The sequence below is a fragment of the Ochotona princeps genome, chromosome 4 (assembly GCF_030435755.1).
Source record: "Ochotona princeps isolate mOchPri1 chromosome 4, mOchPri1.hap1, whole genome shotgun sequence".
Lineage (NCBI taxonomy): Eukaryota > Metazoa > Chordata > Mammalia > Lagomorpha > Ochotonidae > Ochotona > Ochotona princeps.
This window is the reverse complement of record NC_080835.1, coordinates 105,974,410-105,990,955: the sequence shown is the minus strand read 5'-3', so window position 1 is coordinate 105,990,955 and position 16,546 is coordinate 105,974,410. Positions and strand designations below refer to the sequence as shown.

At 45.2% G+C, this 16,546-nt stretch overlaps 1 protein-coding gene across 1 annotated transcript in view; it reads right to left on the bottom strand.

Annotated features, from left to right (window-relative positions):
- Window positions 1-1,446, bottom strand: part of OPCML (opioid binding protein/cell adhesion molecule like) — a 1,164,457-nt gene extending 1,163,011 nt beyond the window's left edge. Inside the window, exon 1 of the mRNA XM_058662337.1 lies at window positions 962-1,446. Within this exon, the coding sequence (XP_058518320.1) occupies window positions 962-1,022 (61 nt within the window). The 5' untranslated portion in view covers window positions 1,023-1,446. The remainder of the gene's footprint in view (window positions 1-961) is intronic.
- Window positions 1,447-16,546: the final 15,100 nt, after the last annotated feature.

The window sequence follows — 16,546 nt, the reverse complement described above, 5'->3', positions numbered from 1 at the left end:
GCAGATCTGATTTCCCCAGCAAGTAACTGCCCTGAGAGGTAGCAATAAATTTAAATCATCGGAGAAGGTGGGCCAAGTGCTGAGTCCAGCCAGGGAAATACGTATGTACACACCAGGATCCCGAACCCCTCCCTTCAGCAGAATGGTCTATCTGAATCCCACCCTTCCAAAACACACACACACACACACACACACACACACACACACACAGATGGGGAAGAGGGACCAACATTTTCCCTTGTGAGCCATGGGAGGGAGAACTCGGGAAGAATTTGAGTTTCATAGGCACAATCTGCCCATTTGGTGGAAGGATAAAGAAAGGATGAAACATTAGAAGGATGGCGCTAAGGCAGAAAAGCAAGAGCAAATGCTTGAGCCAAGGAGAAGGAATGGGGAGAAAAAAAAGCTTGAGTGGGGCAAGGTCGCCAAGAGGGTTCTGAGAGAGGAAAGCTAGGCGAGAGGGAAAGAGACCAGAGGAGCTGGGCACACAGAGGGAAGCGGTGGAGGTCTAGCTGGCTCCGGAGAGGAAGGGAGACCCCCCAGAAACGCGAGCAAGAAGGATGCCCCATCCACCCTGCAGGTCCCAGCCCAGTCAGCTGAAGGATTCGCGGCGGGGAGTTGAAACCCTTCCTCTCTTGCCCCTGGGACCACAGCTGCTTAACGCCAGAAGCTACCTTTCCCAGAAAAAGACAGCATAGTGCAGTTCTCGAACCCAGTTCATCGGACTCCCAGGAACACAGAACAACCCCCGACTGCGGGCTGCTGCGTGTATGTGTGTGTGTGAGAGCGTGCTTCAGCGACCCAGTGAGTGTGTACGTGCACACGGCCAACCTATCCTTACACTCACTCGCGCTCACACTCCCTCTCTTCCCCCAGCCTCTTCTTCCTCCTCCTCTACCCACCCTGCTCCCGCGCGGCACAGCAACCCCAGCCAGAAAGAGCACCCTTCTCTACCAGGTACCTGGGATGAAGAGCAGGGCAGTCGTGGCGGAGAAGACGATCCAGCAGGCGGGATGGTACATCTCGATGCTGCGGCGTTGGCGCTCAGCTGCCCGGCTCGCCGCTGCTTCTGCTGCCACTGCCGCTGCTGCCTTCCTCTGTGCTGAATTCTGAGCAGGTTTAAATCCAATGTTTGCAAAGGGAGGGAGAGAGCAGAGGAGAGCGCGCGCGAGATGGGAGCAGGCAGGCAGCGTCTCTGGTTTTTTTCTTGCACATACAACTGGTGAGAAGCATCAGCACCAATCTGTACGGGGCTCCAGGCAGCCCTCCTCCCATGCAGGCATTGGCTCCAGGCTCCTGAGCAACGCAAGGAGACTTTCCTGTTTGGAAGGCGCCACTCCAAGGGGAGTTGGAGCCTGCCCCTCACTCACCCCCTCACCGCCAGAGCACGGCAGTGCGCACTTGAGTCTGGGCAAGTGTGGTTGTGCAGGGCTTGCATGGGCACACACAGGCTTCACTCTGGGCGGTGCGGAGGGTTCTGGTGCCGTTTAGACATCACCCCAACAGGGCTCCGGCATGGCCTGGGGCTAGAAGGTAGCTCCTGGCAAGGCAGAAATGTGACTAATACTCGCCTGTACCAGTTCCTTCTCATCCTTGCTTTTCTTGGTCTTCAGGCAGAGATGCTGCGGGAGCTGCAAAACGCACAGAGAGTGCACAAACCTTCCAGTCTGTACCCACTCCCCCATGCTGCCATACACAGCAATGGGAAGCAATATAAGATTCCCTCAAGACAGGCATGTGAAGGGTTTTGTTTCTTTCCATCAAAGATACGAAGAGAATTAGTCAGTTTCCTACAATTACAGAATTCTGCAACTCTACCAAGGCAGGATGCAACTGAAGCCCAATCACTCTGATTACTGCATAGGCAGAGACACAGGCAGGCAAGTATCAAGGAGGCAGGAGTTTGCCAAAGCCATTGCCAGCCTCCAGGATGAGAGGGCCCTGGGAGGTTGGTTACCTGTGGCTTTCTGCCTTCCTCCTCCTCTTCTTCCTGGCCCCATCTGTCCCTTCCTCTGAGTAGGCAGTATTTCTGGGCGTGATAAGACTCAGCTCTCTGCTGCTGGACACCTAGTCTGCAAAGGCCAGAGCGTGCCTTAAGCAGCAGAGATTGCTGCGTAAGTACTTCGGTCACTGAAGTTTGCTCTGATGAGAACAGCACTGGGTGCAATAGAAGGGGTTGCACAGAGGATGCCTGTGCTCCGGTGCACTCCAGAGACTCCAAAGGGGCTGGAATCTCTTCTGAGCTCCACGCGTGCACCTGCCTCAAGATCCCCCAAGAATTTTCTATGCAAGAACATGCTTTGCTTCTCCTTCACTCGCTCCCATTGTTTTCCCAAGAAGTTTTATGTGACAGGTATGTGTCGATCCTACTTTAATTGACCCTCAGCAGAATCTGCAGAATCTGGTTCAATAAGCATTAATCCCCAGCCTCTCAGAAACTGCAGCTGAAGTTGAGCAAGTGTGAGTCACTTGCCAAAGACTGTGCAGAAAAAGAAAGGCGAGATTTGAACCAAGGTCTCTCCTGTCGCAAAATCCAGTTTCTACTAAACACTGCCAACAAGTAACTTTGAACTGAAGTGACCACCCCTCTTTCTACAAAATAAAACCTATTTATATTGTAAAAGTAAAGCAATTAATTACTCTCCTTATCGACAAGTCAGAAAACCCGAGGAGTCAAATCGAAAACAAGTCATGACCAACCATAATCAACAGTCTCACCACCTGACACTTACCAAATACCTACTTCACTGAACTCCGTTTTTGGGAAAGCTGCAAACAGGAGGAATGTAATTTGTTCTTGTCTGTGGCCAGATGATATATTTCTAAAGACCAGCCCCAAATGAACATTTATGAATGTGCATAAAAGATAACAGGACACACACATATCAAATTCTAAAATCAAATTCCATGGAGCCGAGAGCTGTATATGTATGGTTTGCCAGCACCTTCATCTGTGAATCCTTTCAATGATGCTGGAGTTGCACAGAAGCTCAGACGACTCAGGACCAGCAGCCCTGAAAGGAGGTGGGAGAGCTCAGTTAGAACAGAGAAATGAGACAGCATCCCTGGACAAGCATCCCTGGACTAGGGGACGGCAGGCACCAACAAAGAGCCCACAGGGGAAAGCAAGGAGAAGAGCTGGACCAGAGGATCCAAGATAGAATGAGGGAGACCTTGGCTTCAAAACCCCTGACTCAGAAATTCCCGGTCCCTGCTTAGAGTACGTAATTTCTTTTTGAGCTGCTGAGCACTGTGAGGCAGGAAGAGTTAACCTATGGAAATTAATCTGGGTGAAGGGCACAGCATAGATTCAGGCAAGCATTCCTGCTAGTAGGCGTGGCCCAGCTCCTGATGGCTTCTGGAACTGCCTGGTGGCAGTGGCTATGTGCGAAACAGAAGAATTAGCAGGACTTGCTCACAGATGGCATCATGCACATAAAAGACATATTATATTCACCCTCTGTTGGCTAAGGTTCTTACGAATATCATCACATGTATTGACTCGTCTTGTCCTCTAAGAAGGTACAATTACCTTTTTGAGAGATGAAGAAACTGAGATTCAGAGATTTCATAATTTTTTCAAGGTCACACAGCTGAAACTCAACCCAGGTTTTTCTGTGTGAAAAGTGAGTGGTTTCCTAAAAAGAACTTAGAGCCAGGTGCTCTATCACAGGGCCTCACACTAACCATTGTTTTTCTTTTCCACTGTTGGAAAGAGATAGAAGCAGGAGCTCGAAGAGTTTAAATCACTTCTCAGTCATCACAGCGCTGCCTCTTCCAAAAAGCAGGGAGAGGTGGAGAAGTCTGGAGAGGGATATGCCCTGATGTTGTCTCAGCAAGCACTTCAGGATTCACAGTGGACCCTGAGAGCCATACAGATTACACTAGGACCTTACTCCAAGGAGAGAGATACATGGAACACTGACGCCTGGTGAGCTGATGGGGGACAGTGTCACTCTATTAATTATTTGGGCAGTGGAGAGACAGAAATGACCGATCACTCCCTAAGCAGCCACAACAGCTGGATTTAGGCCTGAGCCAAAACCAGGTGCTCAGAATGCGATCTAGGGAGCCAAGTGCTTGGCCATGTCCTGCCATCTCCCAGGATCTGAGTTAGCAGGGACCAGACCCAGGTATTCCAGCACAGGATGATGCATCTGAAATGGCATCTTAATTGCGAGGTCAACCATCTACCCTGGAAATAAACCTTTATTCATTTTAATAGTCCATCACAGTTCTGATAACTTTATAATAGTCTCTTTTAATTGCCAGCCTATTCCACAGATGAAGGTATCAGAAAGCCCCCAAACCAAATCCAACACTAATAGTTTAGGAAACATACTCCATTTTTTTTTCTAAAGTTCATGTTCTTTTTTTTTTCATAATTCCCTGAGCTTGCATATTCAATAAAATGACAGCGCTCAATATTCTAATTTGTTTTCGTGGAAGAATTCTCTTTGGAAACAGAAAAACTCAGGTTTGCATTTTGGCTGTGACACCAGCTAGCTAAGTGACCTTGTTTTAAAATATTTTTGTCTTAAGAAACACCCAGCTATTCTGCCAACCTCTTCCCCAATCCATACACATATATGCACATTCTGTGCCTCTTAATTAAATTCACATTTAACAGTGATATATATCAGACAATAAATTATTATTAAAAACTATGTGCGCCTGAGAAAATCTTCCTTAAGGAAACACATAAATATGTATTTTCACTGATCAATTCTTCTAGGTCTATTATACAATGAAAACATATGTCTCTTCTATTTGTTAAAAAAAAGAAGAAATATATAAATGCATATTTAATCAATGGATGCCACCGACTCTGAAAAGAGATATTACAGCCTACTGGGTCTATTTAAACATCTTTTAAAAAAATACAAATAAAAATGCCTCAATGCATATTTAATAGGGGGACTGTTCTCTGGGGTAAATAATAAGCAATCTTATATCTTCTGTGAATCTTTTTTTTCTTCCACCAAAGCAAACAAAATCATCAAAAATGTATTTAAATAGAAGTAAGGCAATGGAGCAAACCAACTGACACTGGGCACTGTGAGGTGGCTGGCTCCTACACTTCAACTTCTGTTCAGGAGCTTTGCTCCTAACCATGGGTGGGCTCAGTAATGAGGCATGGAGAGGCTGGGTCAGGGCTGGTTCTTTAGCACATTAGGTGTGGATCCCTGTCTCATTCCATCCCACTATACAACCTTGATCAAGAAGACAGAGACCCCCTCAGATCCACACTGTTATTGTTGCTTTTTAATTCAGTGGTGATGATTGGATTCCCTATGATTCCTCATTCATTCATGTATCACTCTCAATTCAATTCGCTCTATGCACTCAACCTTGATTATACACCCACTATGGACCAGGTGCATACCTACTCAGTGTGGTATACCAGAAATGACACCAAGCACAATATGACAGTCTTCACCCACCCAAAATTCACAGACAGAAAGACATCCATTTAATAACGGAATGCATTAGTGGCAAGTGCTTGCAGAAACGAAATTTAGGTAAGAAAATTGGAAAATAAAAGAAGCTTGACTGGGGAGGGCAGGGAAGGACAGAGAGCTTATGGACATTGGACCGAAAAAGTGAGTTCTCAGCTGGGATTCTAATGGGAGCTGCCCAGAGGGGGAGAAGGCTGGGATTGCTCTGGGCAGAATGAAACTCACATACAAAAGCTCCAAGGCAGGGACGGGACTTGTGTGGGCACCAAAGGCTCTTTAGCGCAATTCACATTCACCCAACCTTTCACTGAAATCAACTCCATGGTAAATAGAGTTAAGATGATGGATTGGTGCAGTTGGAGCCTGACAAAGGGACGAGGAAGGATGGAATCTGAGATACTGCAACACTGGGGTTTTCTGCCTGTGGAAAAGAAAAAAGAGGAAGATGATAAGACACTGTAGATTAAAATCTGACTCTGCCGTTTTAGCTCAAAATATTCCAACATGAATTGGAACCTCCAGGGCTGTCAATTACTCCCTACAAGGAAGTTGAAGACTATAGGAGGGACATTAGCCCCTTTAAGCCACAAATGTGCTACTTAGTTCAAGGGGGCAATAATTTATTAAATAGCTAGCTTGTGGCTGGAAGACTAAGTCCTTCTTCCACAGTTCCAAGAACTCTCTTAAATGGGATATTTTTACTTCTGGGCTCAAGTATGAATCTTATTTGTAAAACATTGCCAAATCGTTAAGCTGTTCACAAAATATTCCATGCCCAATGTAGCCTTAACAGTAAATACCATTTATGAAATGCCCGCTGTATGCCAGCTATCCTTCACACCAGGCACCTCTGCAAACTAGGTGTTACAACACACACTTTCTGACACATGAGCAAGGACTTCCCCAGAGCATTGGCAAAACAGAAATTCACTCAGTGCTGACTCCAAGTATCAAATTCTTTCCCTTCTACCTCACAGAGCTTTCACATACATGTATGAAGCCACTGTGAGTTTTACAGCATGGATATCAATATCACACATTTTGTTAAAGACATACTTATTTTTATTTGAAAGGCCGAGTCACAAAGAGAGGGAGAGGCAGAAAGAGCTCTTCCATGCCAAGTGGCCACAGTGCCTAGAGGTGGGTCAAACTAAAGCCAGAGCCAGGAGACTTTTCCAAGTCTCCCATGTGTGCAGGTGCCAAGGGACCTGGTCCAGCTTCCTCTGCCTTCTCAGACCATGAGTAGGGAGCTGAAGCAGAAGTGGAACAGCTGGGACATGAACTGGAGTTGGTATGGAATGTCAACACTGCAGAGGAAGTTTAGACTACTACTCCACAGTGCTGGCACCACCATCACATATTTTTTTTAAAGTATAAAACAAATAGTGTATGAGTGTAACATGGCTTATGTTACTGTTGCTAGATGTGCAAGCTTGAACACAGCATTCCAAACCCCGGTTCTTAGAATCAACCCCTTCCACCTACCTCTCTTGGATATTTCTTCCAGTATTTGCATTCTGTTTCTCTCAGGGTTGTACTTATTTTTCCATGTAGAGAAAACAAAGATTTAGCCTTGTTTATCTCCAACTCTGATCAACACTATTTTGTCAAAATGTGTGATTGCACAAATATCAGTGTCGGTGTGGTTACGTCTGTTTAGCCATTGTCTTTCCTGATTAAGTCTTTACTTTTCCTGGAGATAATATTTGCCTTTGTTTTTCATTTACTTAATTATCTATGGACCTGTCATTAAATATCCCCAAGTTCCCTGCATAAGTCTTGGAGCATCTATCAATAGGTTGTTTTAGACACATTCTCTGGGGCCTTCCATTTCACTTGGCCTCAGCTATCCTCCGAGCCTTCCATTTGCTGAGAGCATGCATGGCCCTCTGTTTCTCCTTGTTTCATATTTTCAGGTTTCTCTCTTGGTGTTAGTCCTATTTTAGTCCAGCAGATTATTTTATAGTTAGTTGGAAAGCACAAATAGGTTATCATTTAAAGGAACCTTGAATAGTTGCTAAATGTTAGTATAGAGAGTTCAACTACAAAGAAGATCCTAGGTGAAAATTAAGTATCCGCTCCAGCTTATGATAGACTGCTGTATTTTTTTGAGTACAAACATTACCATGGAAAGGTCTGTTGAATAGCCACATCTGATCCCTTGTATTCTCTCTGTTCACATTAAGGGTATACAATCTTGGGCCTCCTACATTTCCCAAAGTTATTTCTCAGTGTCTACCAATTTTCATGAATTGTGTCAGGCACTCAATAGTCTCTTCTAATAAAGAAATGCATATCATCCCAACAATAGGAATTTAAGTATGCATTGTGTTCTTTGAAACTCTTCCTTCCTGTTTTCTTTGTGGAACTCGTTTAAAAGGATCTTAGGACATCTACATTGGGGTCCACATGTTTCCTATTCTCTTTTTCATCATGATGTCTTTGGTTATTTCTTGTCCTGACCTACAATCATAGCACGACTGGGCCGTGCCCAGTGTTGTTCCTGCTGTCTGGTTTGTTGGGGTTTCTTGCTCTCACTCCATGGATGTGGTAAGTTCTCATGCCTCCCTGGCAGCAGCAGCTATGCCCAGGAAAGCTACATTTGGCAGTTATCACCATTGCTACCTGTGCAGAGCCCTTTGCCTGTTGGTTTACACTCATCTTTGTCTCTCATGGGGACAGGCTCCCCAGCTGTCTGATGATGACTGGGTTTTCTTTTATACATTATGGTAATTGTAGACAAAGACTGATAGGATCTATGTTCCTCCAAGAAGTATACCTACTGGCAGACCCTTCAAAGGACAGCAGGCAAGAACCTGGCCTCAGGATTCTTCTTCCATATACAGTAATTGTCTTCTCTTTTCTTGAGCCAGCCAAGCTTCTCTAAGGAGAAATTTTATATTCTCTTGCAAGGAAGGTATAGTCCTAGCTTCCATCAAGCTGGAAGTAGCTTTGATTATTCAGGAATGGAGGCTTTCAACTGTGCTCAGTAAGGTGCCTTGACTCACTCAGGTGCCTGGGACATGAGTAGCTCTTCAATTCGTTCGAAAACCAAACTCCCAGTTGACGCTAAAGTGAGAGGATCCGAGCAGGCTGGATATGTGGAGTGTCTAACACAGGCCTTCTACTAACACATTGTTTTTGGGGTTCTCCTTTTCCTGCCCTCTTAGCTGTCTCGCACCACTCCTCCCTGGGTCCGTCCTGGGTCCATCCTGGGTCCATCCTGGGTCCATCCTGGGTTCAGAAGGCAAAGCCACCTAATTCCATCTGCAACTTCTTCTGCAAACCCTTCAATACAGGCTTAACCTGCTCTTTTAAATCTCTCATTTTTTTCCAGAAAGCCTCTATTTATCACACACTTCTAGTTTCCTTTTTACTTTTTTTCTATGTCCTGTATAGTGTATCCCTTTAAACTCTTTACAATATTCTTTGTGAGATTTGAGAAGCCACAGGAGACAGCCCTCCATGTTTACATATTGGTTCATATACTTAATGACCATGAAGTTGAAAAGATGGCAAACAATTGTCAAAACATCTAGAATATCAGGCTATGTTTGCAATGTGCAGCTAAACCCCTACACAAGTGGGAGTAGGTGAAATACGATCAACCACTGACGATATGTGGCTTGGAGAATTGCACATTTATAATTTTGCTTATATGTTTCACCCCATGTGAAGTCACACAGAGGAGGAATTAATTAGCCTCACTTCCCAGAAAGAGAATTACAGAGAAATTGAGATGAAGAGATATGTCCCAAATGATCAACAAGTCAAGAATGAAGCCAGGACTGAAGCCTCTCCTATAAACCAAATCCAACCAATCAGGTCCCTTTCAGTTGTGATTGTTGTTGCTAATCACATAAGCATTACCCTTATCCACTCATAAACCAGACACTGGGTTCGTTTGCTAAAGACAATTTAGGAATCCAGCTCCTGTCACCAGAAAGCCTTCTACTTTAAAATGCTTGACCCAATGTTAGATAAATGCCAAAGAAAATACACCCGAGTTTTTCACCTTTGTAGGAATTCTTTCTCGCCAGAGCAGTGCGCCAGCCAGAGCTGAACTATACAACATAGTAGGAGGAAACATGATTATTTCTTTCTGGAGCTACAGAGCAGGAAGAGCAGAGTCTGCCCCACCACGTGTCAGTAGGACTCAGGCAGAGGCATGCTCCCATCCCTGCCCACCCTGCCCAAAGCAGCAGCCAGGGTCTTTGTGTTTCAGGCTTGCTTTGGTCTTCCTTTTGGCTCTTCACCCACCGCTCTCCCCTCTCATTTCCTGTCCTGCTTTCCTCCCTGTGTGGAGGGGCCTCCCCTTTCCTCTTCTCTGAATGAAAAGAGTACTCTTCTCTCCTTGACATCTTGTTAGGCTGTGAATACACATCTATTGATTTGCATTTGGTGGAAAAAAAAGAGAGAGAGAGAGAGAGAAAGGGGGCAGGGAGAAAAAGAAAAACACACAGTCATACATTCCCTGGTGTCATGGCTACCAAGGGGCCCTGTCTGAATGATGGCAGAGAATGTTAACTCTGTCTCTTTCCGCCTCCCAGCCCCTCCAGCTGCTGTATTGGCTCCACCCATCCAGTCCAATTGGCAGACTGCTAGGGGTCCACTACAGACAACATCGCAGGGGCCCTCCTCCTCCACTTGTGTGCTCACCAGCTGCTTCAACTGACCCTTTGTGTGCGGCACCAGACCAAGGCAAGTTTTCTCACAACATGGGTCTCAGAGTAGTTGAGACTGTTGCCCAGTGAGCCCAAAGACTATGTAATATGGGTTTCAGTGACAGTTTTCACTTCTCTAAAAGAGTCTAAAATAAAATTTAAAGAATTTAATAGCATAAAGCTAGGAGTTATGCATTGTGTTACAATTGCAGTGCTGGTGTTTCTATCTTTGGGACGCTGAACATCACTTTCCACTCTCTCTGGTTCCTGGCAGTTAGTGCCCAGGAAATGCAGAGTTCTTGAACAAGTTGCACCCAGAATGCATCATGAGTTGCACAGATAGGCAGCTCATGTCCTACCTTGCTCACAGTCTCTGCGGGGGCTGAAAGTTAATGTTCTACGTAGCAAAACTGACCAAGGCATAGGAGAGGTTATTATTTCAACTCACTATGAAACTTTCGACATGGAAAAATAGAGTCAGCATCTCATCTTTGGGCCATTTCCAGTAATATGTATTTAACATTCAATCAGCAAATACTGTGTGTGAAGAGAAGCTGAGTCCCCACAGGAGACGGAGCCCCATGGAAGGCAGAGATTGTCCCTGACGCCAGACTTCACATACCCCACAGAGAAGAAAAGTAGGCACATGACAAGTGCAAGACCTTGGGAAAGATCAACGGTCACACCCGTGCACCACAGGAATGTTGTGGTAGCTGCTGGGAAGTACTCCAAGCCTGTCAAATCCTCTGTGTTTCATTGAGAACATCCAGAATATTAGCCAAAGATATTGGGGCCATTTGAATGAAATCAGCTAACACAGTAGTTGAAACAATTCCTGCTTTGGTTCACTTCACATGCACACCTTTTCGAATGGAAAACCAGGACTTAGTAGTATTGATGGGAGAAAACAAGCTCACACTGTATCTATTAGGACTGGAAATTGTGGCTAGCCTGAGACTCAAATGAATCTGATTTCCCTTCTCACTCAAGGGTTGACTTGCTCCAGCGCAAAACCACAGCACAGCACTCAAATGAAGATGCCCTCCTGCAAAATTAGATTCTTCAGGCTTCAATAACTACCTGCCTTTGACACACTTGCTTTTACTTTCAATATTTTCTAGAAAGTGTAACAATCTGTGAGGCCTCTGAAGTAAAGTTAAGCTCAAGATCTTGAGTGAGGATGTTAACCCACAGATGCCCTGCTCAGAAGTCTGTACTGTTGAATGGCAGCCTTCATAAGAGGGTGTTGTGAATGATGCATTCTTGTCTTCCTGCAGAGGGTAATGCTAAGTACTCCCCAGGATTAACAATTTTCCCACAAGTATGTTTCATGTCTGGAGCACAGGCTCTGGAGAGGATGTCCCTGCGTTTCTTGGTAGGGTTTGCACTAAATTGTTGAGCAGACCTGCATCCCTCGCATCATCCTAACCATGTGGGTGTCTTATGACTTCAACCACAAACACATGTCTTGAATTTGCCAAAATCAATTCGGTCCATATCCCAAGAACTTTGCATCAAGGAGGATGAATATGTCAACAAACTTCAATGGCTTTCACCCTCCTTTCCAGGTGACTTCCTTGTTGCCGGATATTTGTATTTATAATTGCATATATTCTTATCAGAAATGTGCAGATAGAAAATAGCTTCATTAATATGGAGGCCAAATACAGGAAAATACAGGTCAAGGGTTAGTTGTTTCAGTTAAATATACACACAAATACATGCACACAAGCACATAACAGGCCTCTGTACCAATTCCCAGATCCTCCAGAAGCTACCAAGACACTGCAGGCTCTCTCAGAAACTCACCGACTGCCACTACCAGTATCTATTGCTGAAGTTGGCTGGGCTTTGTTCCCCAAAGACTCCTGTGTTGGAGGCTTGATTGCCAGTGTGTCAAGGTGAGAGGAGGTGGGACCTTGAAGTAGTGGGTCTCAGTGGAATGTGATTGGGTCATTAGGGTATAGCACCCTTGAAGAGAGCAATACTCTTTTTACAACAAGCTAAAACAAAGAAGGCTCTTGACCCCTAAACTGCAACTAAAGCTTAGAAACTAGTTAACTGTTCCCTGCTCCCAAATCAGAGAACTCCTGAGGCATGCACCAGCAGAGATGTCACCCAGGTAACTCAGAATATCTGTCACAAAACTTGCATAGTCATCTTCAGATAAGACTGACTTCTAAGAGGGATGTTCATGGCATGGGATGTGCTAAAAAGTCATGGGAGACCCTTCAATAGAGGGGCCAGTGGACAAAAAAAGAGTGGTTTGCAGCCTTTACTCAGGGCAGCTCAGAGGAACTAGTGACAGAGGGATGAAGAAGGCCCCAGGAAAGTGTGGTTACTGATACTGAGATAATTTTGCAGAATGTGGATGTAAGATGAAGCTGTAAATTTTAATAGTATATTCAAGCAGGATAGAAACTTCAAAGAAACTACCACCAACAAACAGGTATTTGGCATAGTGGTCAAGTCACAATCCATACAGAATTGAAGTTTGAGTGCCTGAATTCAAGTCCCAGCTCTGCTTCTTATCTCAGCTCCCCTTCAAAATATACCCTTAGAGGCAGCAGGCGATGACTTATTAAGTTGGTCCTTATATCTGCATGGAGGATCCACACTGAGTTTCTGGTTCCTGGCTTCAGCCTGGCTGACCCTTGAATGTTGAAGATACTCGAGGAGTGAGCCAGTAGAACACGCTAACAGCGAAAATCCCTTAGTGTATTTTCCATGATGTTCTATTGCCTTCTTTTAAAAAAAGATTAATTTATTTTTATCGTAAAGTCAGATATATATATATATATATATATATATATATATATATATAGAGAGAGAGAGAGAGAGAGAGAGAGAGAGAGAGAGAGAGAGAGAGAGAGAAGGAGAGACAGAGAGAAATATCTTCCATCTGATGATTCACTCCCCAATTGACTGCAATGGCTGGTACTGCACTGATCCAAAGCCAAGAGCCAGGAACTCTTCTGGGTCTCCCATGTGGGTGCATGGTCCAAAGGCTTTGGGCCATCCTCGACTGCTTTCCCAGGCCACAGATAGAGAACTGGATGGGAAGTGGGGCTGCCAGGATTAGAACTGGTGCTCATATGGAATCCCAATGTATTCAAGGTGAGGACTTTAGCCTCTAGGCCACTTCATCAGGCTTGTTATATTGCCTTCTTGTGCTGTGGCAGGAACTGTGCAATTCTCATAATGATATAAAGAAAAATCCCTGTTTTGTACTGGGACAGGGAGAAATGAGGCAGAGAAACAACTGGTCTAGCTAGCAGGACCAAGTATTGATTCTGGTTTTTGAAGAACAAAGCATTTGGAAGGAAGAAACCATGAAATAAATGCAGTCCTCTCTGTCTGAAGGCCAGGGAATGCCCTAGGCTCCAAGGGAGTACTTTTTCTGATGGTCCCCTAAAAATTCCCAGCACAAACACGGATAGATCCTCTGGTGATTAGCCAGCTGCACAATAACTTCTTCTTCTTTTAAAGATTAATTTACTTTTATTGGACAGGCACATTTACAGAGAGGAGAGACAGAGAGAAAGCTCTTACATCCGCTGTTTTACTCCCCAAGTGGCTGCAAGAGCTGGAGCTGAGCTGACCTAAAGCCAAAGCCAGGAGCATCTTTGAAGTATCCCACATGGGTATAGAGTCCCCACCACCCCAACCCCAGGCTTTGGGCCCTTCTCTACTATGTTCCTAGACCACAAGCTGGGAGCTGGAAGGGAAGTGAACCATCCAAGACTCGAAATGCTGTCCAAGTAGCCTCTGACCACTGGAAAAGAGACCAGAGGTAGCAATGGCTACCTTTATCAGACCTCTTGCCTTACTCAGGCCTCTTTCCTTTGTGCAGAGACTTGCAGACCTCTCAACTTACACAGGCCCCTTATTTCTGCCACATTCCTAGGAAAAAGCTGTCCAGGTCCATAATACTACCTTGTGAGGACATTCTGGAACAGGAAAGCTGTGTTGGTTTTAGGATCATCACCTTTGTTTTTGTCTGTGGGGCCACAGCCTTCTCAACACTACTGTGTCATACCCTGGTTTTCATGCTCAGGGCTGGGAATACATAGGACAAATATAGGACAAATGCTTGAATGCAGGGATGAATGAACGAGTGAACATCCCAGACTTCCTACAAAGGCTGCAAACCACGTTCAGAATGGGCAGAGAGCCACACTGAAAATCATGAATATGCTTTAGGGTCAGAGAGACTGGAGCTGGAATCTGGCTATGTGGCCTTAGCCGGCCAGCATTCCTCTGTGAGTCTAAATTTACTCACCTGATCCATTCAGATAAGAGTGCCCATCTTCAAGAGCAGTCATGGGGAGCCAGGGAAAGTCCATAAACCACTTAGCCTGGGTGCTTATGAGCTCAATAAAGGGCAGCTGTTGGCATGACTGGTCTAGCAGCAGCCTGACTTATTGATTTGAAGCAAGACTCCATTTCAGGCTGACCTGCAAACTACACTTGGAGGTGTCCTGGCTCCCGAAAGAAAGGAGAGTGGAATAGAACCATATGTTTCCAGGAGTTTCACACCTGGAAGCTGCTCATGGCCTGATTTCCTGTGTCCCTGAGAAATTTCCCATCCAATGCTTGAGCTCTAATACCATCACAGGGTGAGGGTGCCCCAACCCTTGCCCTCACTCTGGATTCTGTCTCCTTCTTGTTCTTGATCTGTGTATTCAGTCCTGTTGAGCATCCCTGCATCCCACATACCTGTCTGTCCCTCCAGGCAAGCTATCTCCCTGGGCAGGGTCTGGCATGCTTGATTATTGGCTTGAATTGTCTGGTTTTCTCAATGTTCTGTTATAGTCATTGAAAAAATCAAAAATACGAAAACTTACGGTTAGCACAGTCACAAATTACTTTTGCCTCAGCTCAGTGAGGATCAGACCCAAAATATATGCAGGAGGAAGTCAGAATATTTCATAAACAACTAGATTTTTTTTGTATTTTTGTTACTTGCAGATTGTCAAATGAACAACCAGCCAAGGGTTTGGCAGAAATGGCAGAGGCTCATGCTACACAACCATACAAAGCTGAATTCCACATCAATGAGCAAGACGCCTCACCTCTCCTACCTTCAGTTTCCTCACCTCTAAAATGAATATCAGAGGAGTCTTCAGTGTCTTCATGAAAAATGGATGGCAATATACACTAAGTATGGAACACAGCATCTGGAATCCAGAAGGCGCCCATTTTGAATTAGTTATATCTGCCATTACCATTTGGCATTTATTGAGTGCTATGGTTTGGACAATAGCTTGGGTGTCGATTGTCTCCCAAAGCTCCACGTATCAAAAGCTTGGTCTCTACAGTGGCATTATTGGGAACTGTTGAAATCTTTAGGATATGAGTCTAATGGGAGTCCTCAGCCCACAGGGACAGTCTCTCAGAAGGTCATTCTCGTGAAAGTGTGGCCATAAAGGACTGAATTTGGGCCCCACCCTCTCCCTTGCCGCCTCTTTTTGGCTTGCAGTGATTCTTCCTCAGTTTACATTCCATTGTCCTTCATCCACATTTGGTCCTTGACAAAAGCCCACGGCTACATCTTGTTGTTTCTACTTCAAACTTCCTCCAAGACTCGAATCGGTAGATTTCTCTCTACTTCAGAAATAGCCTGTCTTGGGCTCTTGGCAAAGCTCACTAATACATTGAGCAACTATCATGTGTTCTCCCCCACCAGGCTTGTGAAATATATGGATAGGAATACCAGACAAGGCCTCTTGCCTCCTAAGTTTAAAACCTAGGTTGTGATAGGGATTTAGATTTACTAAGCACATACATGGGGTGAACATGTGAAGCTGACCTGGTTTGACAGGCAAACTTACTGGGGAGAAGAGTGTTGCTCTGAGATCTGGAGGATGAGTAGAAACAATTCAGGTTAGGGGAGGAGGTCACAGAGAGGATGCAGAACCTATGGAGAATGACCATGGTGCCAGGGCACAAGAAGAAATGGATCAGCAGAGCAGGTGCAAGGATAGAAGAGGTCAGCTCCTGCCCATGATGTGCACTCTGCTTGGCAGCAGCGTCTGTCCTCGGAGTTCCAGGCAAATAGTGCTGTGGGCTCAGTTGGGGCAAAGGTGTGCCTGCTCAATCGGAATGTCATGTTCAGAACGGATAGGAAGGGGGCAGACATAGACATGGTGAAATCAGGTGGGCGTGTACTGCAACAATGCCGACAAGAATGAGAGACACACTGTCTACAGCACTGATGATGGAGATGGATGAGATGCCCTGCAGGTTCTGTGGGGAGAGTAATGAGATGTGATTCCCTGAGTTGAGTGGCAAGGAAAAAGGGGAAGGGAGAGGAGGTGGGGAGGAAAAAAGGAGGGAAAGGGGAGAAGGGAGTTCAGACACACTGGTTGTTGATTGTGTTTCTGGGTTGGATATGAAAATAAGCAAGAAAGAATACACTGG